The sequence below is a fragment of the Neovison vison genome, chromosome 2 (genome assembly GCF_020171115.1).
Source record: "Neovison vison isolate M4711 chromosome 2, ASM_NN_V1, whole genome shotgun sequence".
Classification (NCBI taxonomy): domain Eukaryota; kingdom Metazoa; phylum Chordata; class Mammalia; order Carnivora; family Mustelidae; genus Neogale; species Neogale vison.
Window position 1 is genome coordinate 233,329,561 of NC_058092.1, and position 27,779 is coordinate 233,357,339.

General features: G+C 42.4%; 1 protein-coding gene across 1 annotated transcript; it reads left to right on the forward strand.

Moving 5' to 3' along the window:
- On the forward strand, nucleotides 1–26,524 carry ABRAXAS2 (abraxas 2, BRISC complex subunit). Its single transcript, XM_044240704.1, has 9 exons — nucleotides 1–107; nucleotides 3,827–3,917; nucleotides 7,944–7,980; nucleotides 10,355–10,421; nucleotides 17,582–17,772; nucleotides 18,559–18,678; nucleotides 19,188–19,272; nucleotides 20,844–20,958; nucleotides 24,322–26,524. The coding sequence occupies exons 1-9, from the start codon at nucleotides 9–11 to the stop codon at nucleotides 24,789–24,791; spliced, it is 1,275 nt and encodes a 424-aa protein (XP_044096639.1). The 5' UTR covers nucleotides 1–8; the 3' UTR covers nucleotides 24,792–26,524.
- Nucleotides 26,525–27,779: the final 1,255 nt, after the last annotated feature.

Sequence of the window (27,779 nt, forward strand, 5' to 3'; positions counted from 1 at the left end):
CGCGGGGCATGATGGGGGAGTTGGAGATTTCCATCATGGCGGCTTCCATTTCGGGCTACACCTTCAGCGCTGTGTGTTTCCACAGCGCCAACAGCAACGCCGACCACGTAGGTGCCGGGCCCCCCGCCGCGGCGGCTGGAGCCTCCAGCCTTGGTCCCGGGCCCGTGTCTGCGGCCCAGCCGGACCACTCGCGGCTCGCGCCCCCCGCCCCCCGGGCTCCCGGGCGGGCCCTAAGGGCTGGTGACCCGGGCGGCTCCCGCCCCCGGCGAGCTCCTGCTACCCAGAGCTCCTTCGTCCCGGGGTTGGGCCCCCACACTCAGTGCCTGCGCCTCCTGACCCTCTCAGGACAACCGTCTCCCTTTCAGCAAAGCTGTCTAGGTTGGCCGCCGGCAGTGTCAAGAGTCGCTAACTGGAGACCAAGCGTCTGCCCCTCCCTAAGAGTCAGGCTTCTAGACTTGCGAGGGTCTCCCGGGGTCGGCAGAGAGCGGAGAGACCGAGCTTTGGTCTAGGAGCGGAGGCACCCAGCCCCGCCCGCCGGTCTCACAGGTTGTCGTGGGGTGCGACGAGGGAAACCATGGCTGTCACTATTCATACTTGTGAGATGCGTTCATGTGTTTTCTTCGCCTCAATGGAAAATGGAGAATGTAAACAGGAGTGTTAGGTGTCGGGTCTGCTTGCCTTGAAGTTGCACATTTAGTTCCTTGGCGAATGTTTTAAAGCCACGGCGCTAATCGCAGTGAAATAGGGAAATGACAGGCCTACGTATGAGTGATCGGAAACGCATAGGCTTCGGAGCTCAGAGGGAGCAGAGCCTGTCTGCTTCAATATCTTTATTTTCCGAATTGTCTTTTAATGTCTTTCGCCTAGCTGGAAGTTTCTTAGTGAAACTAGATAATTTTTATCTTTAAGTCCATAATTAATCTGCCCACGAAGTTGAGAGATGGTTTTAAGAGATGTTAATAATGAGTTATTCAAATTCATTTAATAAGTCGGGGGGGGGCGTTGAGGTTCTCATTACAAAGCAAAATGATACACTGTAGAATAAGGAACTGGATTTGGTTTGATGTCTGCAACTTTAGCTTCCATTAATAAAAACTGATCTCATAGAGGTGATTCTGTTAGATAATTGGATGGCATTAAATTATTCTACTTTCCTCTGTGTAGTGTTGATGGTAGAGATTAACGATAGGAATACACACAACGTGGGTTTTTCCAGAGTTAGCAGATGTCTCTGGATGCTAAGGCCTTTGATGCTGGAGCTAGCTATTTAATAATGTAATAGGTGGTTTGTGATACTCCTAGTGTCCATGAAAGTACTAAATATGGTTTCAGTAATGCTTTTTAACATCGCTAGTTCTTGGAGTACTTAGTAATAGCACAGTTTATGTAAAAGGCGAGGCTACTCTAAGAATAAGCAGCTACCTGTTGAAAAGCAGATCGTTTTTCTACAAATGGCAGGGAGATGGCTACATTCCTTAGATTGTTACTAATTTTAATTCAACACCTATTCCTTTAATACCTATTCTGTGCCAGGCATGGTGCTAGACTTCATGGAAGTTTTCACCGTAACAGTAGTTTGCAAGTGTATTTTATGTGACCATAACTGGTCTGGTTATGTTAACCTTGCCACAATTATATATGTGGAATACTTTTGTCAATTTTACATATTTTTAAGTTGAGGAACCAAAATTTGCCTTCGTAGCACATTCCTGTTTTTTCCAGGCAAGAAATTAGTTTAAAACCACTCATTCTGTAGAGCTGGGTCTAGCAAGCTTTTTCCAGATAAGTAAATATTTTAGGCTTTGTGAGCCATGTGGTTTAGGTAGCAACTGGTCAGTTCTGCTGTTGTACAGAGAAAGCAATCATAGACAATAAATTAATTAGGGTGAGAGTTTCCATAAAGCTTTATTTATGGACCCTGAATTTGAATTTCATATAATTTTCACATCATGAAATATTCGTATTTTTTTTTCAACCATTTAAAAGTGGAAACTATTCTTCACTTGTGGGCTGTACACTCACAGGCATGAGGCTTGATTTAACCCACGCACCATAGTTTGCCTCCTCCTTCTATAAACTAACAGTGTTCAGACAATCCAGACCAGCAGATAAGAAGCACTGGTTCATACTTTGCTTTAGAATGTCTTGCTGTCATTGTTGACTTTTTCAAACTGAGGACTATGATAGAGGTCCCAGATAAAATATAGGGCACTCAGATAAATTGAATTTCAGATAAATAGGAAATAATTTTTTAGAGTAAGTATATCCTAAATATTACACAAAAATTGTTTGTTGTTTATCTGAAATTCAAATTTAACAGTATCCTATATTTTTATTTTCTAAGTTTGGCATCCCTAGACTGTGGAACACTAGGAATCTGGAGATATGTTCTTAAAATGTAAAGTTCTGTAGGAATTTTTAAAAATTGCTTTTACCTTAATTTTTATTAACTTGTTATAAAGAGAAAGCTGCTCTTGTGTAGTGAGAATTCTTAACTGAAAGGCTTTCATGGGATAAAACAAGCTTATTTAGTCACTGTTTCTCAAACTAGTAGTCATAGATATTCCTTCAGGTTTGAGAGAATTTTTTTAAGGGAGATTTTGTATATTACTCAAGATTGAGAAAATCCCTATACGTGATGGTTTGGGAACTTAGGACACTCCCTCCCCTATTCCAATACAAAAGCTATGCTGTAAAGCATCTGTCTCTCCCTCCTCACCCCCACAGATTCCAACTGGGAGTGTTTTTAAACTAAGCAATCTCTGTATTTGATTCGAAGGGTCAGCCTGGAATAGGAAGGTACGTAGTACAAGGTCACTGTTCCCACAGATACCCTCAGCCAGTATGTACTGAGCACCTGCTATGTGTTGGGCACTGTGCTAGTTGCTGAGATATACAGGCACAAAGTCCCTCTCACAGGGCTTAGATTTTAGTAGGTGTAGGCATTTGTTATTGTAAAGATGTGGCTACTGGGAGAAGACTGAGAGGAAAACACAGGGGACAGAGTGTCTGGCGTGCCCTGTTTTTGTTACATTGGCCAGGGAAGGCCTCTCTGATAAGGTGCTGTTTGAGTAAAAAGCCAGATGGAGGGAAGGAGCAAGCCATGTGGTTCTCTCAAGAAAGGAGATTGCATGGCAGCCTGTTAGCCCATCCTCATAGGGAAGTTGCCGAGGCACATAGAGTTGATGTTCTGCACCGTGCCTGTGCTCAGCATGACAGCGAGTGCTCCCACAGTAGGTTATGTGCTGCGTAATCCAGAATTTATGGCCTGTGTTCACCAAAGGTGTAAAGAAAGTAACCTCAGCGTTTATTGAGGAAGAACGTTCATGTGAGTGATTTATTTGCTGAAGTCCTCATTTCCCACACCCTGTACAAGAGCAATTCGTTGTGCATTGTGTTAACTTCTTTATCCTTGTATCGTTAATAGGGCTTTTAAAACAATGAAATACATTTTATGCTGTTACAGGAAAACAACCTTGGAATATTTCTGCTTCCTGAGCTTTTTTGATGTTGGTTATTACACTCGGTAGGATTTAGGAAGTGGATTCACTCTGCTTATTTTTGCTTCAAAAAAACAGGGTTTTTTTTAAGGGATTAAAATATTTCATTGTGTATGGAATCCTTTTTCCAAGCAATCTAGTTAATAGGTACATCTCAGATTACTTTAGTCTTATTGGTTTATAGAATAGTAAGCTTATTTGGATTAATGTCAAAGTTATTTTAAAATTATAATGCTCTCAATTCGTCTTAATTCCAGTAAAAAATACTTTTAGTCTGCAACTATCTCTTTTTTCTTTTTTTTTTTTTTTTTTTTAATTACTTTTAGGAAGGATTTCTGCTCGGAGAAGTAAGACAAGAAGAAACCTTTAGCATCAGTGACTCACAAATCAGCAACACAGAATTTCTGCAAGTAATTGGTGAGTTTACCCCTGAGCTTAGGAATATTTTTTCTGTATCAATGCTGTTTGTTTTGTTCTTTGGTCCTTAACTGGTTTTAATCTGAAAGATAAAAAGAGTACATACAAAGCAGCTAAAATCACAATGCAAATCGTTTGCACTGATAGCTGGTATGAAATGTTTTACGAATCAGTGTGAACGTGCAGTGGTGGCTGTAAGGTTGGGTAGTCTATAAAGCTCTTATCCACCAACTGGTCTTTTACTGAATCGCTGTCTGCTTTTGCTCATGATGGTCTCTTCAAAACCACAGTCACCCTTAGATCGCATACTGGGCTGTTCCCCATTGTCGACATCACCACACACTGAAATGCAAGGATCTTTTGGGCTGGTCCTTCCCGGGGGGATCTGCCAAAGGTGTTCATACTTGTTTATATGAGCTATTGGCTAAATCTACACAGCCTTCTGGAGGACAATCCAAATAGTTTGGGGTTGATTGTTGGGGAAGACGAAGAAGTGTTTATAGATGCACTGACTGTCTTTGGGTCAGTCTCTCTCTCTCTCTCTGTCTTTCTTTTTTTTCCTCTTCGGATCAGTCTCCTTTTGATAAATAGGGATCAGACTCCTTCCAGCTGCACATTGAGCATGTCACCAAACAGCGTATCCTGATACTCAGGTCTCAGCAAGGGGTGCTTCACTTAGGTCACCACCATTTACTGACCGTCTGTGTGTGAAGCGTGTGCCAAGCAAGGAGAGGAGTACCCAGGTGCATCCCTAATTCCTGGAGTGGGGCAGGATAGGACAAGTGCACAGAAGTCCCAGACAACTGTACAAGATGAGTACTATAAGAAAGGAACAGAGAAAATCCCATCCCTGCTAGTGGGTAAAAGTAGTAGAGAGTAAAGGTATCCTGAAGATGGTGAACTTGGGGTCGGGGGGGAGTGGATTCAGGGGAACACAGAGCAGGGAGTACACAAGATATACAGGTAATCTGGCCTGTTTCTATGTGGAGAAAATACAGAATGTGTGAAGGTGAGTGGTTTTGGTTTGAAGTATTGCTGGAAGGTTAGGTTATGTTGGGACCACATCATCAATTTCAAGCCTTCCAGTTCTGATAGCCTTCTAGGATATGGGTTGGGAGGCCAGGATGAGGATTGAGGTGGGTTTAGGATTAGGGGAAAACAAGGAACAGTTCATTTCCTCAAGGACCCATATGATAAGACCCATTCCTCACAATACTGACTTGTTAAATAAAGACTCAATATGCTGTCTCCAGCTGTTCTTTCACTGAGGTTTTGTTTTTATTTCTTGGAACTCTTTAAAATCCTAAAATGGAGAATTTGGTTTCATGGAACATGGGTGTAGTTTTATTGTTTGCACTTGGATTTTCAAAACTAATTGGGTACACGAAGGTTAAAATGTCAGACGTAGTTAACAGACAGCACACCAAGCAAGAAAGAGCTCTGTTACCTGGTGTGACCATAAAAATAACACTTCTGGTGAATATTCTGGCTATTTATTTATTTTAAAAGAAGTAGAATGGTAAATAATCAAATTCTACAGCTTCATGCACTGTATCTGATTCATAAACCTTCTGGTTCTTTCAGTAAATACGTTTCCATGGTACTGTAGATACAGAGAAGTACCAATCGATAGAGCCCCGGTTAATGCAGCGCCATGACAACCATCTTCTGCTGCACAACGTTTAATTTATTAGCTATATTCCCTTCATTGTATGAAACAATTGTGGCTCTCATGGGCAAAGTATTTACTGGTATTATCTTAGGTGCACTGTTACCATTGCAGTAGTTTTCTTTTGAAACTAAGTACATGTTCGAAATAGAAACAGGGACTCCAAACCTAGGTTGGAAGGCCAAAGGTTAGGTCAAGTGCCATGAGTAGTATTCCAGACCAGTGGTATCAAGAAATTTTCTCGCATAGCCTAACTCCAGAATAAGATGTTTTAAATAAAATGAGTCTACCGAAGTTGTTATTTGTTGCAAATGACTGAATCCACGCACGGACACTTTTACTCTGTACAGTAAGGACTGCATCCAGAGTGCTACATTCTGAACACGCAGTGTCACATTCTGTGTTAACTGCATATTAATTTTAAAAGCTGGGCTGACTCACTTTAAGCAGAGTTGTCTACCCTTAGTTCTAGAAGGGGAGGGAGCAGGCAGCCACAGAAGAGCTTCCTTAGTTAATTAGATGATGCCACTGCAGTTACTGGAAAGGATGGAGGAGGGAGTAGTGGAACTGTTGAGTCTCCATCAGGAGGAGAAGCAGAGGTAGGAAGATCAGTGAGACTAGGCGGAGGAGGGGGTGGGGAGAGCTGCTAAGGGAATGAGTGCAGTCATACCTACAGGAAGAGCAATCTGCCGTGTGGATGAACTGTAGAGCATGGTAGACTCTGGAATCCCACACAGGGCTGCCCTGCTCCTGCCGGTTTCCAGCGGTCTATCAGCCAGTGTGCCTGCCAGCTTCGTTGCAGTCTGCGTCTTTTTTTTTTTTTTTTTTTTAGATTTTATTTATTTATTTGACAGAGAGAAATCACAAGTAGATGGAGAGGCAGACAGAGAGAGAGAGAGGGAAGCAGGCTCCCTGCTGAGCAGAGAGCCCGATGCGGGACTCGATCCCAGGACCCTGAGATCATGACCTGAGCCGAAGGCAGAGGCTTAACCCACCGAGCCACCCAGGCGCCCGCAGTCTGCGTCTTGATCATGTTCGAGGCCTTCACCCTGTTTTTTCCATGGAGGGTTTAGGCATTGCAAATAGTCTTACAGACAAAGGTCCAACTTTCTTTAGCAAATGCCACATGATATCTAGGGTGTATCTTAAGTGTGCTGCTAATCCCGGTTGTAAATCACGACAGAAGTCTGCTGGGGCAGTTGATGACAGCGCTGTGTGTTTGGGAATCCAGATCCACTGTAGGGTTTTTAAGAAATATTCGTTCCTTTAAAGGAGAAGGTGGGCTTTTCTTTCTTTCTCCTGAGCCCTCTGTAAAGTTTTTGCTATAAATGTTCCACATTCTAATTAATTTACTCATAGTACCTCAGAAATAATGTAGGATGGCACACTGTATTATTGCTGCTGGTAAAAGAAGGAACAATTTCTGGATGAAGCTTTCTTATTTGCATCACTGTGTCAACAGCCGTGCCAGGCAAGGAGACTCGTCTTTCCAGTGGAAGGATTGCATCTGTGCGTATGTTTTAGCGGCATTGACATCAGTACAGAAGCTAACGGGCAGAGTCCCATGGCCACCAGGGTCATGGTTTCATTTTAATTGTGTTAAAGTGGCAGCCTGGAGCTCTGTCGCTGTGGCTTTTTAGACAGCAGGTGATGAGTTTCTGTCTAGAAGAATGTTAGGAATAGGATGGAGTGGTTAATTAGTCTCATGGTCTTAGAAAGCCACCCAGATCCTAAGCCCCCTGATGAGCTTGAAGGACTTGTTTCCTCTGGGTAATCAGAGCAGTCTTTCCAGAAGCTGTTAGGATCTGCCTTACAAAGGACTATTTTCCTTGGTGTTGACCATCTTTGAAGGAGTTAACAGGCGTTCAGAGCTTTCTCCTCCCTTTCCGTTCAGAACGCCTGGCCCAGCTTGTTCTGAGTCAATAGTGGGTTATTGGTGGTAGGGCGGTTAGGCCCTCCTCTCCCCAAGCTGCCCTCACCCTGCTTATCCGCTTTGATTAAATGCTTTCAGTTAGCTGTTACTTTTCCCTCTTCTGCTTTGTTTAACTAGGTGGGATTGCATGAGGGCGCACAATGGCTGTGTGTTCCTGAGTAAAAGCTTTCGGATATGTGCTCATCAGCCATGGACAAATGGAAACAGAATGTGTTCTCCAGCTTAATTTGTCCGGAAAAGGTGTCCCTGAGTTTCAGTGTTGAGAAGACACACTGCCCTCACTAGGGTACATGCGGCACCTATCTGGGAGAGGAAAACTGTCTTTTTATTGTTTGAGGTTTCAGTAAACAAACAAGTAGGCTATTTTGTACTTGCCTGTGTCTTACGTGATTAACTAAGCTGTGTTCCTTCTTTCTAATTATAGAAATCCATAATCATCAGCCGTGTTCAAAGCTTTTTAGGTAAGCCACATCTTCCTTTGTCACTTTTAGTCCTTATTGAAAGATTAATTGATTAAAAACTATTGAATTTAGGTTTGTACCTGATTGTGGCTATAAAGTCCCAGGTGTAACTGAGGGCATCCAAATTCACTTGTTTATTGAGTGTCCAGTGTGTGTAAGGTTAGAGATAGGGGAGGGATGGTGTAAATCCTGGCCTCCGTGATTTACAGTAAAAGTCTACTCCAGCAGCCTCCCAAGCAAGGGCTTTTCAGCCACAGAGCAGGAAATTAGTCAAGAATCACATACAGATAAAAGAATTTAATGGGTGTTTTTAAGAAGAATAAAAAATGTTCAGTGTTCAACTTTAAAATGCAAGGAAAGGAAACATGGAACTTTCTTTTTGCGTGTATATAAGTTAACATACATTAGTTGCATACTAAGACCAACTAAAGGACAGCAAGAGAAAGAAATGGGAGGAGCGACATTCGGAAGGGAGGGAGCAAATGACAGATGTGTGGTGGGTGAGAGAGACAAGGGCCAGTATCCCCTATTCACTAGACTTCTCCCCAGACAATATGCAGGCCTCTGTCTGCTCTCTCGGCCCCAGAGCCCTCCACCTGCTGGCTGGTATGATGATTTAAGCTCCTTCTTCAGCACCCCCCAGCCCAGCATGTTCTACCTTCCCAGGAGCCAGTACTTCCCTTCCCGGAGTAGGATTCGGCATTCTTGGTCAGCACTCCCTTCTCTAACACCTGCCAACCCTTGGTGCCTGGCTGTTCCTGCTGTGTGTCCCCTGCTGCTTTGACCCTGATCCCTGTCCTATTCTCAGCTGACCCACACACCTAGGCCCTTGCACCCAAGAACTGCTGGGGGGCCCCCTGCCCCACCACACACAGATACCCATCCATTTATTATTTTAGAAGATTGTCCTCATGCAGGAAGTTTACCTGTGGACAAAGTCTAAAGGCAGCCAAGATCCGCATCACTTTTAGGTTTGCATGTAACTGAAAGAGGAGAGGGAAGCAAGACGAGCAGTTCGTTCGAGAAGAATCTCAGAGCAAATGAAAGGATTCAGACCATGGTTCACACATTGGCTGTGTTTGGTCCACACAAGTGTCTGATTTGGCCCTGACTCTGCGAAGCTCTTCTAGGTGTGCCCTGCCTTGCCCTTCTGAGGAATTCCATGTAAGGCTGTCAGTAAAATTGTCTCAGAGGGATTTAACTAAGTTTAAATCACATACCTATAATTCTTACAGTGGAAGGAAACCTTAGAAGTCATGTGTCTGCTCCACACTCTTTCTTCTGCATAGAGGGAAGTGGAGAGCACGTAGGTGCAGTGGCTCGCCCAGGATCATGCAGTGAGAAGCAGAGCTGGGCTGGGGCAGGTATCTCTTGACTCCCAGTTCAGTGGGTTTTCTTTGTTTGTTTTGTTTTGTTTTGACCATTTCTTGAACTTCTTACTGCTTTATAAGGCCTGGGCCTAATGGTTGTGGGTTGAGGGAGGAAGGATGGCTTTCCCTTTTTTTTAAAAAAGATTTTATTAGAGAGAGAGGCAGAATGAGTGCAGGGAGGAGCAGAGGGAGAGGTAGAAGCAAGCTCCCTGTTGAGCAAGGAGCGTGAAGAGGGACTCGATACCAGGACCCAGGGATCATGACCTGAGCCTGAAGCAGATGCTTAACCACCTGAGCCACCCCCAGTGTCCAAGAATGGGATTCCTAAAAGCACAATCAGTGGTAGAAAAACCCAAACATCATTATGCCTGCTTACTGTAGGATCCTGGTCGGCTAGGTCTGTTTGAGGAGCAGACCTGGCTTCAAAGCCCAGCTCTTCCATCTTCCACCTGTAGAGTTTGGGGCAAGTCACTTAAGTATCTTTATCTACAAAACTGGGAATAAAACTTGGGCCACGTTGGGCTGCAGTAATACCTACTTACCAGCACTAAAGCAGGAATGAAAAGAAATAAGCTGAGAAAGCATGCAGCGAGGCCTCTTAAACATTCAACAGATGTTCATTTCCCTTCTGCATTTCTCAGAAAATAAGCTCCTGTATTCTTTTTTCCCCCATAAGTAACTGATACTTAGAAACAAGGAAAAGATGTTACAGCCATTGGAAACCACACGTTTTCTAATTACTTGCTATCAGTACCTCCCACATGTGGAAGTAATACCTTTTGAATGTAACAGTCTCTTGAGTATTCTTTGATGCAAAAGATGAATCATCAGTGAAGCACTGAGATTGATTTCTCTGGTTATCTGTTGAAGATAAGCAATTGTATCTTTATGTCTTGATTACCAACTTTTAGGATCCAGTGACCCATAGACACATGAGGCTAAGTATATTCATTTCCAAAATACCATACGATTTTAATAAAATGTATTTTCTTTAAAAAAAACAGTTTTTATGACTATGCAAGCAAAGTTAACGAAGAGAGTTTGGACAGGATTCTTAAGGATCGGAGAAAGGTATGTCCTGTTTGTTGCCCAGTCCGATTTGGAAATCACTGTTTATTTTATTACCTAAACTTAAAACCAGAAGGGAATGTAAAATGAAACAATAGGATTTGATATTAATGTATGAGAGTTCTGTTGACTTAAGTAGATTTTAAGGGTAAATGCAGATGTGAGACAATGTTTATAACCTATCAATAGAAAAAAAAATTTAGATATTTATAGTGTGATTCCATTATGTAAAAATCGGAAGGAAAAACAAGAACCATACTCTAGAGAGTTAAAAATTAGTTGAGTTGATTCTGAGTGGTTCTTTTCTTCTCTTTTGTAATTTAAAAAGTAATTTTGCAAGTATCATACATACATGCATTAATTTTATAACCAGGAAAAATAGTTCTAAAAAAGGTAAGTCATAATTAAACATCTCTGGATATGTTACCCTTTCAAGTTCAATTAATGCCAAACATAGATATTTTTCCAAAAGGTCATGTGTTTATTATTTCTGTCAACATATGCATATAATGTTCTGATTATGTATGGTAAGCAAGTCTGAATAGAATTGAAAATGAACCAGTTTTATTGCTGCGGCATTGTCTGATGATCTCATTTATAATTTATTCTGTTGTACCATGTGTGGGTTTTACTTTTCTACCTTGAAATATTAATTCCAGAAAAGTAGATTTGTTATTAAACCATGCCTTGAAGAAAAAAAATATTAATAAAAGTTTTCAGTTTGTCACCAAACAAATGCCTTTGTTTAGAAGTGTGTATTTTGAAAAAGCTTTTAAAAGATTACTTGTGCAAAAAAAGAATCAGCACCGTAGGCCTTGGTTCCTGAGGTGTCTGGAGAAGGGCACCAGGAGTAAGGGTGCAGTCAGAGTAAGTCACCGCCTGGGCGATGGGCGGGCTGGCTCAGTTGCGCCGTCAGTTGGAAAAGCAGAAAGAAAAGCATGAAAGGAAGACTGGGAAGACCGGAAGAAAGGACAGACCGCTATATGGATGATGATGAGCTCAGGGCTCTGGAATCGGACCCTGTCACCATCCACCCGGGAAAGGGAGTTAGAGCAGCCACAGACGTTGGGGTCCAGCTCTCTTGTTTTCAGTGACGTGCCCAGGAGCATATGTTCTGGAATCTCTCAGGAGTCCGACCTTCCTATCCTACCTCCAACCTATCTCCTCATTCCATTTATATTTTAGACAGTGAACTTTAATTATACTTTCTAAAACTGAAATTTCTTCCATGAAAATTCTCTTCGGAGCAGTTTTCTAGAGTATTCACTACACATTAAAAGTAACAGGAGTATTTTTTTTTAAAGATTTTATTTATTTATTTGAGAGAGAGAATGAGAGAGAGAGTGCATTAAGGTCAGAGGGAGAAGCAGGAGCCCGACGTGGGGCTTAATCCCGGGACTCCAGGATCATGACCTGAGCTGAAGGCAGTTGCTTAACCAACTGAGCCACCTAGGCACCTGTATTTTTTTTTTAAGATTTTATTTATTTGGAAGAGAGAGAGAGAGAGAGAGACAGCATGAGTGGGAGGGGCAGAGAGGGGGGTAGAAAGAGAATCTTAAGCAGACTCCACGTTGAGTGCAGAGCCGGATGTGGGGGTCAATCCCACAACCATGACCTGAGCTGAAACCAAGACTGGGATGCTTAAGGGACAGTACCACCCAGGTGCCCTGAAGTATTTTTTTAAATAGATGAAAAAAATTCAAAGTGACAAAAATGAATAAAGAATATGAACAGGAAATTCACAAAAGAAAAAAGAAATACACAAATGGCCAAGAAATAATGAAAAGATGTTTATCTTCAATCTGGAAATGCAAACTGAAACAGCATGATACTATTTTCTTGCTCATCAGATTAGCAAAAGTGTAAAGGGATTTCTATTACCCAGTTTTGGGTAAGGCTTTGGGAAATGGGGAAGCTGTAGTTGGTGGGAATGTAAGTTGATAACAAACAGTTAAGAGAAGAGTTTTGCAGTAACAGAATTTTATTTTTAATTTTCTTTCTATTATTACTAAAGTAATCTCGATGCCCAATGTGGGGCTCAAACTTAGGACCCCAAGGTCAAGAGTTACGTGCTCCACATACTGAGTCAGCCAGGTGACCTGCTATAACAGAATTTTAAATACGCAGTCCCACCTCTAGGAATCTGGCCCAAGTAAACATTTGGATCTAGGAACAAAGTTATGAAAGGCTGGCGTTAATGAATAGCTCAACTCTGTGCCAGGCCGAGTTCTAAGCACTTTCCGGGTGTTGGAACTAGGAGGTAAATTGCTGTTCTTACCATCCCCATTTTACAATTGAGGAAACAGGGGTGGGTGACTTGCTAAAGGTCCCCAGTCCAAGGTTAACCCCAGCAGTCTGGCCTCGGAACCCAGCATGCAATGGTGCTTATTATGTCTTTGCTTAATAGTAAGGGTTTTGAAAGCAGTCTTAATGTCCACCAATGGGAAACGGTCAAGTCGGTTGTGTTGACACCTCTACACTGTGGGATATGAAGCAGCCATTGCAAAGAGTAAGGGAAGTTCTCGGGTAATGACCTAGAAAGATCTCAAAGTTGTGTTACATGAAAAAAGTAGTGTTATAATTTGAACCTGTTTTATGTAAAAACACAAATCTGAATGAGTATTTATTTATTTATTTATTTTTTAAAGGATTTTATTTATTTATTTGTCAGAGAGAGAGCGAGCGAAGAGCAAGCACAGGCAGACAGAGTGGAAGGCAGAGCAGAGGGAGAAGCAGGCTCCCTGCAGAGCAAGGAGCCCAATGTGGGACTCGATCCCAGGACCCTGGGATCATGACCTGTGCCGAAGGCAGCTGCTTAACCAACTGAGCCACCCAGGCGTCCCTGAATGAGTATTTAGATGTACAGAAAAAGATCAGGAAGGAAGGCAGCCAAACTTAAAAGTGTTTACTTTGGGGAAGGGAATGGAGAGGTGATGCTGATGAAGGGGAACTTTATGGGAAAAGTTTGTTTGTAACAGTGTTTGTTAATTGAAAATAAGTTGGGGAAAAAAAGAGGAGTCTACCAGGTAGGGTTTTGTTTTGTTTCTGTGTTTTGTTTTGTTTTGTTTTTAGCTGTAGATAAGGACACATTTCTTAATTAATTTGGGGGTTTAAAAATCAGATATGCCGGGGGTGCCTGGCTGACTCAGTAGAATTTTTGACTCTTGACCTCTGGGTCATGAGTTCAACCCCTATGTTGGGTGTAGAGTTTATTAAAAAAATTAAATTGGGGCACCTGGGTGGCTCAGGCAGTTGAGCATCTGACTCTTGATTTCCGCCCAGTTCATGATCTTGGGGTCATGCATAGGATCTACTGTTGAGCCCCACACTTGAGATTCTCTCTCTCCTTCTGCCCCAACCGCCCCCAGCTCGTGTACTTGTTCTCTCTCGCTCAAGTAAATAAATAAAATCTTTAAAATAATAATAATTAACAAAATAAAATTGGATTTGCTCTTTTGATCTTTAGTACATCCTGCATCTGTTGTTATCTGGAAGGTATGTGGCTCTCAAATGTAGAAACTCTACAACATTGCTAAAACTTTTTTTTAACCGTAGACTTAAGATAGGGGCTAATGTTTTATTTTTCGTTTTTTTAAGTAGGCTCCACACCAGTGGAGAGCCCAACATGGGGCTCGATCTCACGACTCTGAGGTCAAGACCTGTGCAGAGATCAAGAGTTGGACTCTTAACCAACTAAGCCAGCCAGGCATCCAAAGGCTAATGTTTTTGATATGAGAATCCTCCAGTAGGTACAACATGGTCATCTACTGCAACGTGCAGAATTACTGCCCTGGCAGACTACGTCTTGTGTTTACCAAGTTTGCACAAGCCTCAGGTTTGGGACCAAGGCCAAAAAAGCAAGTGAGAAGGGGGTTTCTGCCTTCTGGAATCATCTGCTGTGCAGTAGATGATGATAAACATAACTGCCACCTTAAAACCATCATAAGGCTCAAAGGCTCATGAGGTGAAGATAACAAGCATGTCCTCTATTGGGGACGGTTCCTTTGGCTCCAAAAAGTATAAGTGAATATCTAGTTGAGAGTAGAGAGGAAAGTCTTTGTGAGAAATTGTCTATGAAACTTTGGCTGAAATAAGGTTGTAGGGAAAGATGTCCGCAGTTTTTCATCACGGCCCAGGCATAGTTGTCAGAAATGGGCTTTTTAGCATCAGGAAGTTTCTCAGTAGCCTTGCAACGATCTTGTTAGCTCTAAAAAGTACAATCTTGGGTTGTCAACAAATGTGAATTAATTTGGCATCTCATCTTTCATTAATAAGAATAATGGGGTTGTCCTCTTAGCATATAACAAATGAATACGTTGATTTCTGTCTCTTGATATCCAAAATAAATGCATCAGGCTCCTGTCTCTCAGAAAATACAGGTAGAATAAAACAGTTGGAATCCACGTAAGTGAAAAGCATTATGCCTCATCCAGTAGCCACCTGTAAGATTCTGTTCATCCGTGAGCGTTTCATGAGAGCACCCAATGTTATGGCAAAGCTCAGGTCTCTGCAGGGTGCCAGGGAAAGGGAGTAAAGACACCCCCAGGCCTCCGAAGGAGCTGACTCCAGTGTTATTCCTCATGCCCCAGACATACTGCTCAGAGTGCGACATGCCATGTTCTCAGGCATCAATACCTCTAGCCAGGCGATGGCTTTTCTTACCGACTTCTTCTTCTTCTTCTTCTTCTTTTTTTTTTTTTTAAGAGGAAACTACCTCTCCACATTTTTTTTCTTTTTTTGGTATTTCAGCTTTACTGAGGTACAATGGACATATAAAACTGTAAGATACTTAAAGTGTACATTGTGTTAATTTGATAAGCGTATACATTGTGAAATGATTCACTGTGATTTCCCCATTGTGGAAGGATTAATGATGGTATTTTAATCTAAATGTTTCATTAAATGAGGGTAAGTGTTCAAAAGGCCCCTCTGTTTCCCTCCCTTCATCTTTAGATGTGGAGGGTCTTCAGCTGGAGCTTTGTTTTTCTTTTCTTTTTTTTTTTTAAGATTTTATTTATTTATTTGACAGATATAGATCCCAAGTAGGTAGAACAGCAGGCAGAGACAGAGGGGGGAAGCAGGCTCCCCGATGAGCGGAGAGCCCGATGCGGGGCTTGATCCCAGGACCCTGAGATCATGACCTGAGCCGAAGGCAGAGGCTTAACCCTCTGAGCCACCCAGGCACCCCTGGAGCTTTGGTTTTCCAAGCTGTGGTCCCTGGACGGGCAGCATCAGTGGCACCTGGGAACTTGTTAGAACCTACTCTTCACTTTTTAATGACCATCGTCATGTGACCAGTTTGGAATTGTGAAGTTACCATTGTACAGTGGAAAAGACAGGTTTCCCATCTTGGCTGTCACTTGTGAGCTCAGCGACTTAGCACAAAACATCCCTCTTACAGGATTTACAGTGTCAGAAGTGTTTGGGTTTCCTTTTTGTTTAAAGAATATTGGGGTGGCCTGGCTGGCTCAGGCGGCAGAGCTTGCGAGTCTTGATCTTGGAGTTGTGAGTTTGAGCCACATTGGATGTAGAGATTACTTAAAAAATAAAATCTTTTTTTTTTTTTTTAAGATTTTATTTATTTGACAGAGAGAGAGAGGCAGTGCGAGAGAGAATACAAGTGGAGGGAGTGGGAGAGGGAGAAGGAGGCCTCCCGCCGAGCAGGGAGCCTGATGTGGGGATCGATCCCAGAACGCTGGGATCATGACCTGAGCCAAAGGCAGCCGCTCAACAACTGCCTCCCAAAATAAAATCTTTTAAAAAAATTAGAAATTAAATAAAGAATATCAGAGTTAATTGCTTTATATAATTAGAAGTTATACTTTATGTTGAGTAGTACTCCATGCGGGCAGGAACTATTCCTTGGTTTCCTGTAGTTACTTAATTGTTACTTAATTGTGATGTGAACCCAGTGGAGAAGACATTACTTGCCTCCCAGGGTTGTAAAAATCAGTGAAAATAGTTGTAATAAAGCTACCTGGGGGCCTGGCACATGGGCTCAACAAAGGTTGGTTCACTTCCTACATGAAAGTACCAAAATATAATCTAAATTTACTGTTAATATTATTATTTATTTATTTATTTTTATTTATTTTTTTAAAGATTTTTTTATTTATTTGAGAAAGAGACAGAAAGTATGAGTGGGAGGGGCAGAGAGAGAAAGAAACTCAAGCAGATTCTGTGCTGAGTGTGGAGCCTGATGTTGGGCTCGACCCCACAACCCTGATATCGTGACCTGAGCCGAAATCAGGAGTCAGACGCTTAACTGACTGTGCCACCCAGGCACCCCTAAACTTACTGTTAGTTTTTTAAAAAAGATTTTATCCATTTCTTTGAAAGAGAACACAAACAGGGGCAGGAGCAGAGGGAGAGTGAGGCTCCCTGTTGATCAGGGAGCCCAATGTGGTTCTCCATTCGGCACTCCTGGATCATGGCCCAAGCTGAAAGCAGATGCATAAAAGCTGAGCCACCCAGGTGCCACTTTACTGTTAATTTTAATATGACACTAACAATTTTAAGCTACCTTTACTTCTTTTGTTTAGACTGACTTATTTATTTATTGAAGATTTTATTTATTTATTTATTTATTTATTTATTTGACAGACAGAGATCACAAGTAGGCAGAGAGGCAGGCAGAGAGAGAGGAGGAAGCAGGCTCCCTGCTGAGCAGAGAGCCCGATGTGGGGCCAGATCCCAGGACCCTGGGATCATGACCTGAGCCGAAGGCAGAGGCTTTAACCCACTGAGCCACCTAGGCGCCTCTGTATGAGTTCTTTATGTAGTTTGGGTAGTAACCTCTTTCTGGATGCATCATTTGCAGATATCATCTCCCGTTTAATAGCCACCCAGGTGTCCGAGCTTTTTATTTTGATGTAATCCCTGTAGTTTATTTTTGCTTTGTTTCTCTCGCCAAAGAACACATATTTAGAAGAATGTTTCTATGGCTGATGTCAAAAGATTACTGCCTATGTTTTCTTCTAGGAATTTTGTTTGTTTATTCATTAACCTGTTGATGAACAACTGGGCTGCTTTTTAGTTTTGAGCTGTTGTATGTCAAGCTGCTATGAACATGTGTACAAGTGTTTGTATGGATACATTCAGAATTAAATTCATTAAGATTTCATGCAACCTTTCATCCTTTTTTCCTTCTGTTTTTACTGCAGAAAGTTATTGGATGGTACAGATTCCGGCGAAACACACAGCAGCAGATGTCGTACCGAGAGCAGGTTATCCATAAGCAGCTCACCCGCATCCTTGGGGTGCCCGACCTCGTGTTCCTTCTCTTCAGCTTCATCTCCACCGCCAACAATTCCACTCATGCTTTAGAATACGTTCTCTTTAGACCAAATCGAAGGTAAAGAAAGCGTTCCCACCAGCCTCAAATAAATAGTAAAGATGTTGGTACATGTAATTGGGATTTATAACTTTGAAAATGTGCATTTTGTAGCATCTTTAAAGAAAAGCTTTTATAATTCCCTTTCAGCTAGTTTTCTTTGTTTGAGAGAAGGTGTTTTCCTGTCAGCTGTATAAATTAAAATGGTTTTGAACCAAGAAGCATTAGCAAGATATGTTAATTGTGCATAAATTCTTACAGGAATACACAGCTGGAAATCATCATTTGCTTATCCATGATCCATTATGTAGATACACGGTTTTACTGCTCTGGAAGTCTGTAATTTTAAAACCAATTTCAAAGACAAAATTGTCAAATTGATCCACCTACTGGTTAATGAAGGTTCTGCATTGTGAACTTGTGAGAGCAAAAAAAAAAAAAAAAAAAATCATACGATTATGATGTCTGTCAATAAGAGAAAGGTTTCCTTCTGGAAATTCACTTGGAGATTATATTACATCAACATCAACGGAAACAAATTCTTAAATAGCCATCTCAAGGTTTCATTCATCAGTCAGTCAGCAGGTATTTCCTGAGCTCTTAAAACCACCTCAGCACTCTGCCCATTGCTGTGGGGACATGACCTCTGTTCTCAAGGAGTTTACCGTCAAGTTTCTACTCACTCAGGCGTCCTTGGGTCATCTGTGCAAGTAGCTGCCCCATGAAGCCTGTTAGTTCAGCAGCACAGAGACCCAGAGTTCAGGAAGAGCAACGCCTTTAACACGGTCTCTCTGGATCCTCCCGCAGGTATAATCAAAGGATAACCCTTGCCATCCCCAATCTAGGCAACACTAGCCAGCAGGAGTATAAAGTGTCTTCAGTGCCAAACACTTCTCAGAGTTACGCCAAAGTTATCAAAGAGCATGGGTGAGTTGAAAGTACAATGAAAATGTCTTTCTGTCTTTTGTGAGGAGAGCTTCACGGGTTTATGGAGACATGTAGAATCAGTTTTGATGTGATGGAAACTGAGGAACGCAGTCAGGTCATCCTCTAGACCACCACCACCGAATATCAGAATTTTGTACTGATCAAAAAGATCATTTGTTTTTACCTGTAATTTTTTTAAACATTTGCTACATAAAAAAATTTTTTTTATGTAAAAGTTTGGACAGAGTATGTATGTATATTTCTGAGGTTCCAAAGCTAAATGTGGCCAACGAAAAATATATAGCTTTTTATTATTTTTCAAGTTGTCTTGGTAACATGGGTTCTTTTTTTTCCCTCTCTGTAATTCTAGTAGCGTGGGCATTGTTGCTCAGACGGTCACTTGGAGTTGCAGCATTTATGTAATAAATGAAGGTGCAAATGATAGGAAAATGCCTTTCGGGTCCATAGCAATTAAAAAAATTTTGTGACCTCTTTTTCCTGTCTTCCAGTACTGACTTTTTTGACAAGGACGGAGTCATGAAGGACATCAGGGCGATTTATCAGGTTTATAATGCACTTCAGGAGAAAGTGCAGGTAACCGAGTTATTCACTAGTTTTTGTCTTATTTCTAATGCCCAGTGCTTTTAGTTCTACTTTAATTTTTAATAATCTCCCAACTGACGAATGAATCATGGTCCAAAAGTCAGAATGTGCCTTCCCAAAATAATCTCAGATGTGCAGGGTAGTTACTCATGCTGGCCTACAAAAGGCTGTCTCATGATGCGCCCGAAGTAGTGTCTGAAGTCCAGCGTTTCTGTTACTATTCTGAATGCGCGTGCCCCTTTGATAACCGTGTTTACTTTCGGGAAATCTCTTCCGAGTTTAGAGGATTGCTAAGACCCCAGCTGTCTCCATCAGTATGCTTGAAGTTGAGACGCATCAGAGGGCACCCGTAATTGGTACAGCTCTGCCCCTTCGCTCTGGGTCACTCGCTTTGCCCCCAGCTACCTCATTGAGTGGGAGGATTGTGCCGGAGCCTCTTCATTCCTAGTCATTCATGCAACAAATATTTATGGAAACGTCTCCTACCAGCCACTTCCTGAGCTAGGTGCTCCCAGTGCTTTCCCACGAGCTTTTCATCATCCCCAGTGTGTTCTTAGGAGTCATTTACCCTAAACCCTAAGAACAAAAGAGGCTTTGAGAATGAGAAGAAGGGTGGCAGGCCTGATAGAAGCTCTCCCAGGCCCAGAGAGAGCCTGGCTTTGAGGAAGAAGCCGCAAGGAACAGAGAAGGGAATGTAGGCAGCTGCTGAAAAAGAAGAAAGCAGAGGGATCTGCCTGGGGCTAAAGGGGAAAGCCTACAATAGGCAGTTTCCAGTGTTTGCGTTCCACAGTCGGGTCACGGCCCACCTAGCAGTGAAACCGGCTCACTGGTGGCTGGCCTACTTTCCAGCAGTTTCTGGGATTTTTGCTGTGGAAGGAACGTGCAGTGAAAAACAGCTTTTTGTCCCAAATTCATGACCATGCTCTTTTCAGGCCACTGCACTATCTAGCCAACTTCAAAGTGGCTGTTCTGCATTCGCTGCTGAGTGACTAAGGCCTGCTCTGCAAACCCCGGTCTCACATAGAGAGCCCTGATCCCGATGGTCAGAGGGGAGGGCTGTAGCCTCACTCGCTGTCTTTATTTAGATTCTTGACTTTGAAACATAATTTCTTTCCCACTCCCCCAGTTATAAATATTTTCTGTTAAGTAAGTCTATTTGTGACATCTGATTTTTGTTTGTTGGTTATAAATTAAAGTTGAAAGCATCTCATTCCTGTCTTCTCTTTTGTTCGTCCTTTGTATGCTAGACTGGTATCAAACTCCTTTCAGTTTAATAAAAAAGAATCATTGAGGGGAAAAATAAAATTTTTCCCACCTTCCCCTAACTTTTCAAGAATTTCCAGGCTAAATAGCTAATCATCATAACAAAATTAAGAAAAACAAGTCAGTGAACCGCTATACTGGTCCCCTGGACCCTCATGATCTTGTTCTGCCTCACATGTCTGCTTTTTGACTCAGTAAAGCATCTGGTCTCTTCCTAGGGTTGCAGTCCGGGCTCTCTTCATGGATTGTCTTGTGCTCGGATTTGAAACTGATTGTTCCTGTTGTCATTTTTCCCTCAGGCAGTGTGTGCAGATGTAGAAAAGAGTGAGCGAGTTGTTGAATCTTGTCAGGCAGAAGTGAACAAATTAAGAAGACAAATCACTCAGAGGAAAAATGAAAAGGAGCAAGAAAGAAGTGAGTTTTCCTATTGTTTTCACCACTCGGTGTCAGGGAAATGTCTTTTTCAAACATCAAACCATAGGATGAATCACGGGAATCCTTCTACAGTCCTCAAGCCCCCTGTGAGGCTGTTAGTGAAAGAGCATTCTTGTACTTCCAGAACAGACGACTGTTTTTCATGCTACCCTTTCAAGTTATCTTTTTTTTTTTTTTTTTAAAGATTTTTATTTATTTGACAGACGCAGGGAGAGGGAACATAAACAGGGGTAGAGGGAGGGGGAGAAGCAGGCTCCTCGCTGAGCAGGGAGCCGGATACGGGACTCGATCCCTGGACCCTGGGATCATGACTTGAGCTGAAAGCCAACGCTTAACAACTGAGGTGCCCCGCCCCCTTCAATTACTTTAAACTAGGAAAGAAAAGAAGATTAACTGTAGAAGCGCCTCTGCGGAAGCAAGTTAGAGTAAATCCCGAGAAGCGGTTGGTGCAGACGTGTCTGAGTGGACTACTATGATCTCTACCTCAGCTGGGATGTTTCTCACTGAGTTAACCCCCTGCGAACCTAGCGTGTGGGGACCGCATCCTGTGTTCCTCACATAGCCACTTAAAGGAGCTACCTAATATTCTTATCCCTTCATATTTGATTCATAGTCACAGTCACAACAAAGGCTTTAAATGTCTGGTTTTTGGTAGCTGTAGATGGATGGATACAAATGAGCTAAGGAACCAGCTGGTTGAATGAGGAGGCGGCCCGGGAATCTATTGATTCTAGCATGAGAATAGACATGTTGACTGTGATACTACCAGATTTAACGTTTGTACATTAAATTTATAACCTTTCCTAATTGAAAAAGAATACTTGCAAACCAATTAAAATGTCATTTCTATTTCTGGGTAGATGATATCTGATTCATTTTTTTAAAATATTTTATTTATTTGACAGAGAGAGAGAGATCACAGGCAGAGAGGCAGGCAGCCAGAGAGGGGGAAGCAGGCTCTCCACTGAGCAGAGAGCCCGATGCGGGGCTTGATCCCAGGACCCTGAGACCATGACACTGAGCTGAAGGCAGAGGCTTAACCCACCGAGCCACCCAGGCAGCCCTGACTTTTAGTGTTATATTATTTGAGAAACAATCAAATGCACACAGGGATTGATGTATAAGAATATTAATCACAACCTTATGATTCTAAAATCTGAGAAACAGCTTACTGGAGGGGTTGAATAACTAGCAGTAGAATAGTTGACTAAATGATGAGGTAGCCATATGGTGGAATATCGTCCCATTGAAGCGAATTTTTAGTGACGCAGGATAATGCCTAGTATATCTTTTTTTTTTTTTTTTTTGGATTTTATTTATTTATTTGACAGAGATTAGAAGTAGGCAGAGAGGCAGGCAGAGGGAGAGGAAGGGAAGCAATCTCCCTGCTGAGCAGAGAGCCCCACGTGGGGCTCGATCCCAGGACACTGGGATCATGAACTGAGCCCACTGAGCCACCCAGGCGCCCCCCCCTAGTATATAATCTTAAGTGAAAACAGTAGGATATAAAATGGCATAAACATATGATCTCAGCTGTGTTTTATTAATTTAATTTTTACTTATTTTTAATTTTTATTTTATCTTTATAAAAATTTATAAATTGTTATATTTATAATTATAATTATATATTTTATATTTATTTATTTATTTATTTAATTTTTTTTTTTTTTTTAAAGATTTTATTTATTTATTTGACAGAGAGAGACCACAGTAGACAGAGAGGCAGGCAGAGAGAGAGGAGAGGGAAGCAGGCTCCCTGCTGAGCAGAGAGCCCGATGCGGGACTCGATCCCAGGACCCTGAGATCATGACCTGAGCCGAAGGCAGCGGCTTAACCCACTGAGCCACCCAGGCGCCCCTTATTTTTATTTTTTAAAAAAACATTTTATTTATGTATTTGACAGAGATAAGTAGGCACGCGTGTGCGCGCACACACACGCACACACACGGCTGGATAATAAAACTGGAATTTAGAAAAGGGGGGAGGGGCCGACATCTATCTTTTAACCCCAAATCTTGTGCTGTTTTCCAAAAGTCTGATGGTGTTATCTGGGTGATAGAGTTATGGGTGATTTTATTTTCCTTGTTCTTTTCTAAATTTTATACCAGTATTTTTCAAGGCAAGGGACTCATCGATATGAGTCCAGATATGCTCTGGACTATTCCAGAATATGCCTGAAAATACGTTGTATCAGGAGCCTGGCTGGCTCAGTTGGTGGAGAGTGCAGCTCTTGATCTCGGGGTTGTGAGTTTGAGGCCCACATGGAGTGTAGAGCTTATGTCTAAAAAAACCAAACAAACAAACAAAAAAAGTGCTGTATTTATGGTCCAGAACCTGGAAAACTGGCCACCTAACACAGGGCTTTTAAACTTTAAAGGAGAAAACATTGTTTAAAGAAAAGAAAATGGTGTATGTGTATGTTGTGTCCCATCATTGGGAAGAAATGGGCTTTTGAGGCGCCTGGGTGGCTCAGTGGCTTAGGCTTCTGCCTTTGGCTCGGGTCATGATCTCCGGGTCCTGGGATTGAGTCCCGCATCGGGCTTTCTGCTCAGCAGGGAGCCTGCTTCCCTCTCTCCCTCTCTGCCTGCCTCTTTGCCTACTTGTGATCTCTGTCTGTCAGGTAAATAAATAAAATCTTTTAAAAAGGGGGGGGGCTTTTGAGGGGCACCTGGGTGGCTCAGTTCTAAAGCCTCTGCCTTCAGCTCAGGTCATGATCCCAGGGTCCCAGGATTGAACCCTGCATTGGGCTCCCTGCTCAGCGGGAGGCCTGCTTCTCCCACCCCACTCCCCCTGCTTGTGTTCCCTCTCTCACTGTGTCTTTCTCTGTCAAATAAGTAGATAAAAATCTTGAAAAAAGAAATATGGTTTTGTGATGCAAGGCCTGTCCAAGAAACTCACACAGAGATGAGTGCCAAGCATGGTAAAGACTGTGTATTTCATCTTTCCATCCCCGCAGTCTGAGAGCAGGGTGAGCAGAGGGGAGGGAAGTAGCGCAGGACCTGCAGCTAAAACAGCTGCTCTGCGTATCAGGGGCCCCGCTGCTAGCCACTCCTTTAGTGAAGTCACTTCCCCTTTCTCAACTCTGGCTTCTTTGCCTCATGATTTGGAAACAGTGATATTTGTGATGATGACAGTAACACTTCGGGTTTTCTGAGGCCTAAATCGATTGATGTATAGCAACGGGATTTATAAATTGGGAAGTACTGTGCAAGTTTAAGATAATTGTCAGTTTCACTTATTTGTTGCCATTTTCCAGAACATTCAGGTTGACCGTTTGATGCACTGAGTGCAAAGCTGTGAAACTAGAGGAAATGTTAGAATTTTCTCTCTGTTTTCGTCCAGGATTGCAGCAGGCGATGATCCACAGACAGGTGCCATCCGAAAGTCTGGGGCCGGCATTCAGCCCTCGGATGCCCTATTCTGGGCTTGCGGCCGAAGGTAGAAGTCCACTCGGAGATGCAGAGGCCTCTGATCCTCCTCCCCCTTATTCCGATTTTCACCCAAACAATCAAGAAAGTACTTTGAGCCATTCGCGCATGGAAACCAGTGTCTTTATGCCTCGACCTCAAGCCGTGGGTTCTTCCAGTTATGCTTCCACCAGTGCCGGACTGAAGTGTCCCGGAAGCGTCACAGACCTTCCTCCTTCCCAAAGAGCAGCTGCAGACAGTGCTGAGGAATCAGATGACAGCGATTATGAAAATCTGATTGACCCCACAGAACCCTCTAATAGTGAATGCTCCCATTCGCGGGATTCTCGACCCCTGACACATCCCGACGGGGGCTCCAGGAACACTCAGACCTCCCAGATTTAGCTAAACAAAGAAACTCTCCACTTAGCACTGTTTTTCTTAACGGCTTATTGAGAGAGTTTTTTGAGGACTTAATCCGGGGTGGGGGAACTGCGTTCTCAGACCCCTGGCCACCCCACAGGAGGGTCCTCGAGCACAGAGCTGGTAGGGGCCTCACATCGCCGGTTCTCACCTGCAGACCCAGTGTGCAGATTTCATGACAGAATCCTTGAGATAATCAAATTGTCCTAATTCTGGTGCGATTCATGGATGTACTGGTAAATTCAGGCAAAGTGAAACTTATCAACATAGTTTCTGTTCTTTAAGATAAATTGGAAATTAGAGACTAAGCACAATTAGTCTATAAATATTCTATAAATCAAAAACTTACCTCTTGCACTATCATGCCTTGAAATTTACTTTTTCAAAGGGAAGCAAGTTTAGCAGCAGCCTTCAAAGAACCTTCTTTTTATGATGAGCCAAATTCATCTTTGCCAGAAAGAAATTTTGATAATTCCAAGAAGCCTGATTGGAACAAATCGGATATACCTTCTCTTGTCTGCATGACTTTGTGAGATCAAAAGAGAGGGCTTTGTTTCAACTTTTTTCTACTAGCCTGATATATATTGTCACTTAAAATGGTTGCCTTTAAAAAAAAAATGTAGAAATACTAATTACCAGTAAGTAATCATCCAAATAAGTATGTCATAAAATAAATTACTTATTTTTCTTTCGGGGAATTACAGTGACTGCTATGTTGCACTAGCCACGTTTATGATCTCTGTTCTGGAGTCTTAAAGATGAAGGACACACAGCAGTGGGTACATCAGAAAGGAGTTATGCTCCAGACCTGAGTTTTCTGATGAACAGATTCCAGACACAGTGGATTTAGCCAAGTTCGTACATAAGGGATATAATTCATTTAGCTCTTTTGACAAATCCTAGTGTTAGTTTTATTTGTGGAGGAAAAGACATTTAATAAACTGTTTGGGAATCTTGGTGAATAAAGATTCATTTTAAATCCAAATAACCATACTTATTTTTTTTTCATTGCTATTTGGAGGATAGTTGTGGAATGTGTAGAGACTTTCTGTTGGGATGCACTTATATTTTTATTTAATTACTGCTTGTTTTCTAGTTTTGCCCAGAATGTGTGAAACCACTAAAGACATTTGTGAGCACGTTAGGCTCCTGGTTTGGAAATGACGAGACTGATAAGGTCAGCCCATGAAGTTAATGCTTTGGGACATAACTGCCTTTCCTTTGAACTAGCTAAAACCTAGGAGAATAAGGAAGGTGTCCAAGAGACTTCAAATCCAGGTTCTGAAAAAGTTTCATTTTGTTGGAGAGAAGTTTATTCCCTGAGCTTTAGTTCCAATATGAAATTACCCAGTGTAGAATGAAACATGAAATACTAAAACTGCCGTTCTTCAGAGAATCGCGCTGTGGGGTCTGTGTTTTCCTGCTCTCATGGTTTTGTTGGCCTTACACCACTGCCATTGGATTTGAAACGTTGCAGACCACTTTATCTGCAAACGTGTTGCGGTTTTTATCAGCTCCCTTCTAGCGGCTTCAGCGCCAGTGTGAACTTATTTTATTTTATTTTATTTTATTTTTTTGTTTTAAGTGCCATTGCCATCTTCTCTGTTCAGATTTTGACATTCAGGAAAATATCTTTATTTTTATGCCATACTGAAACCTACAATGTATAGCTGACAAAGCAGTTCAATGTGACAATAAAAACTTATTTAATCATGGTACCGTTGTCTTCCTGTGTGTCTGCGCCCCAGAAAGGTCTCGCCTCGGTGTTCTCGTTCAGGCTGCTCTCAGGGGATTTAATACAGTTGTAAAGGTCAGAAAACTCATCTGCACACAGCGTTTTGGTAAGGCTGCTTTCGGGGGAGATCCAAGAACACAATTTACTAAAATGTTCTGTTGATTTCAAGGAGCGTGTGTTGAGTGTCAAGAGAGGAGCACCAGTTGAGTACAAGGCTGAGTTTAGGAAGTCCCCCAAAGGCACCTTTCGAGGGAGAGCTGATCTTGTTTCAAGAGACCCCTCAGACTGAGTCGGCATAACCATCTGGAGCTTATAGAACTTGGTGCTGTTAGAGTGTCTGAGGGGTGACAGAACCGCCTTGGGAGGATGTCATGTTGGCTAACAAGTGCCTTCTGGATTCCGTGGGAGCCGTTCCTGGTGAGTGAGGCATCTCTTCCAAGATCTAGGTGATAGGCTGTTTTCAGGGGGATTTTAAAATGTGGGATTCGAGGGGCGCCTGGGTGGCTCAATGGGTTAAAGCCTCTGCCTTCAGCTCAGGTCATGATCCCAGAGTCTTGGGATCGAGCCCCCGCATTGGGGCTCTGCTCAGCAGGGAGCCTGCTTCCCCCCTCCCCACCTGCCTCTCTGCCTACTTGTGATCTCAGTCTGTCAAATAAATAAAATCTTTTAAAAAAAAAATGTGGGATTCTACTCTATCTCCTCCACCTATTGAGAGAAAAGAAGACTGGATTCTTTTAACTTATTAGAAGTCTGGAGATACTTAATTACATGTTACAATTGGCTTTCCTGGAGAAGACAAATACGTTTCTGAAGAAAACATAAAAATGGAAATCTCCTCCCGAAACATTCAGACCCTAAGGATATAGGTTTTAAAATTTCAGACCGAGGGGAGCAGTGACAATAACTGCTTTAATAAAAAGACTTCAATGTACTGCCTTGTGAGTCGTCTCTTAAGGAGGTGGAACCTGGGGAATGTAAAATAAAAATACAATAGAAAGAAAGAATGGTTATTAGCTGTGTGCTGGGTCTGCTCTGCCTTGAGTGTCCGGCCTTGAGCATCCGTTTCATTTCAGTTACTAAAAGATCGTCCTTCTACAAGGTTCTGCATCCTTCTTTCCACAGCAAACCGTAATTCTGCCAGACGGGGAGACTGAAAGGGAAATTGTTTCTGCAAGCGTGGTACTAATAAGTAACGGAAAATGTTTACTTTCCAACTTGATGGCAAACAGATTTGG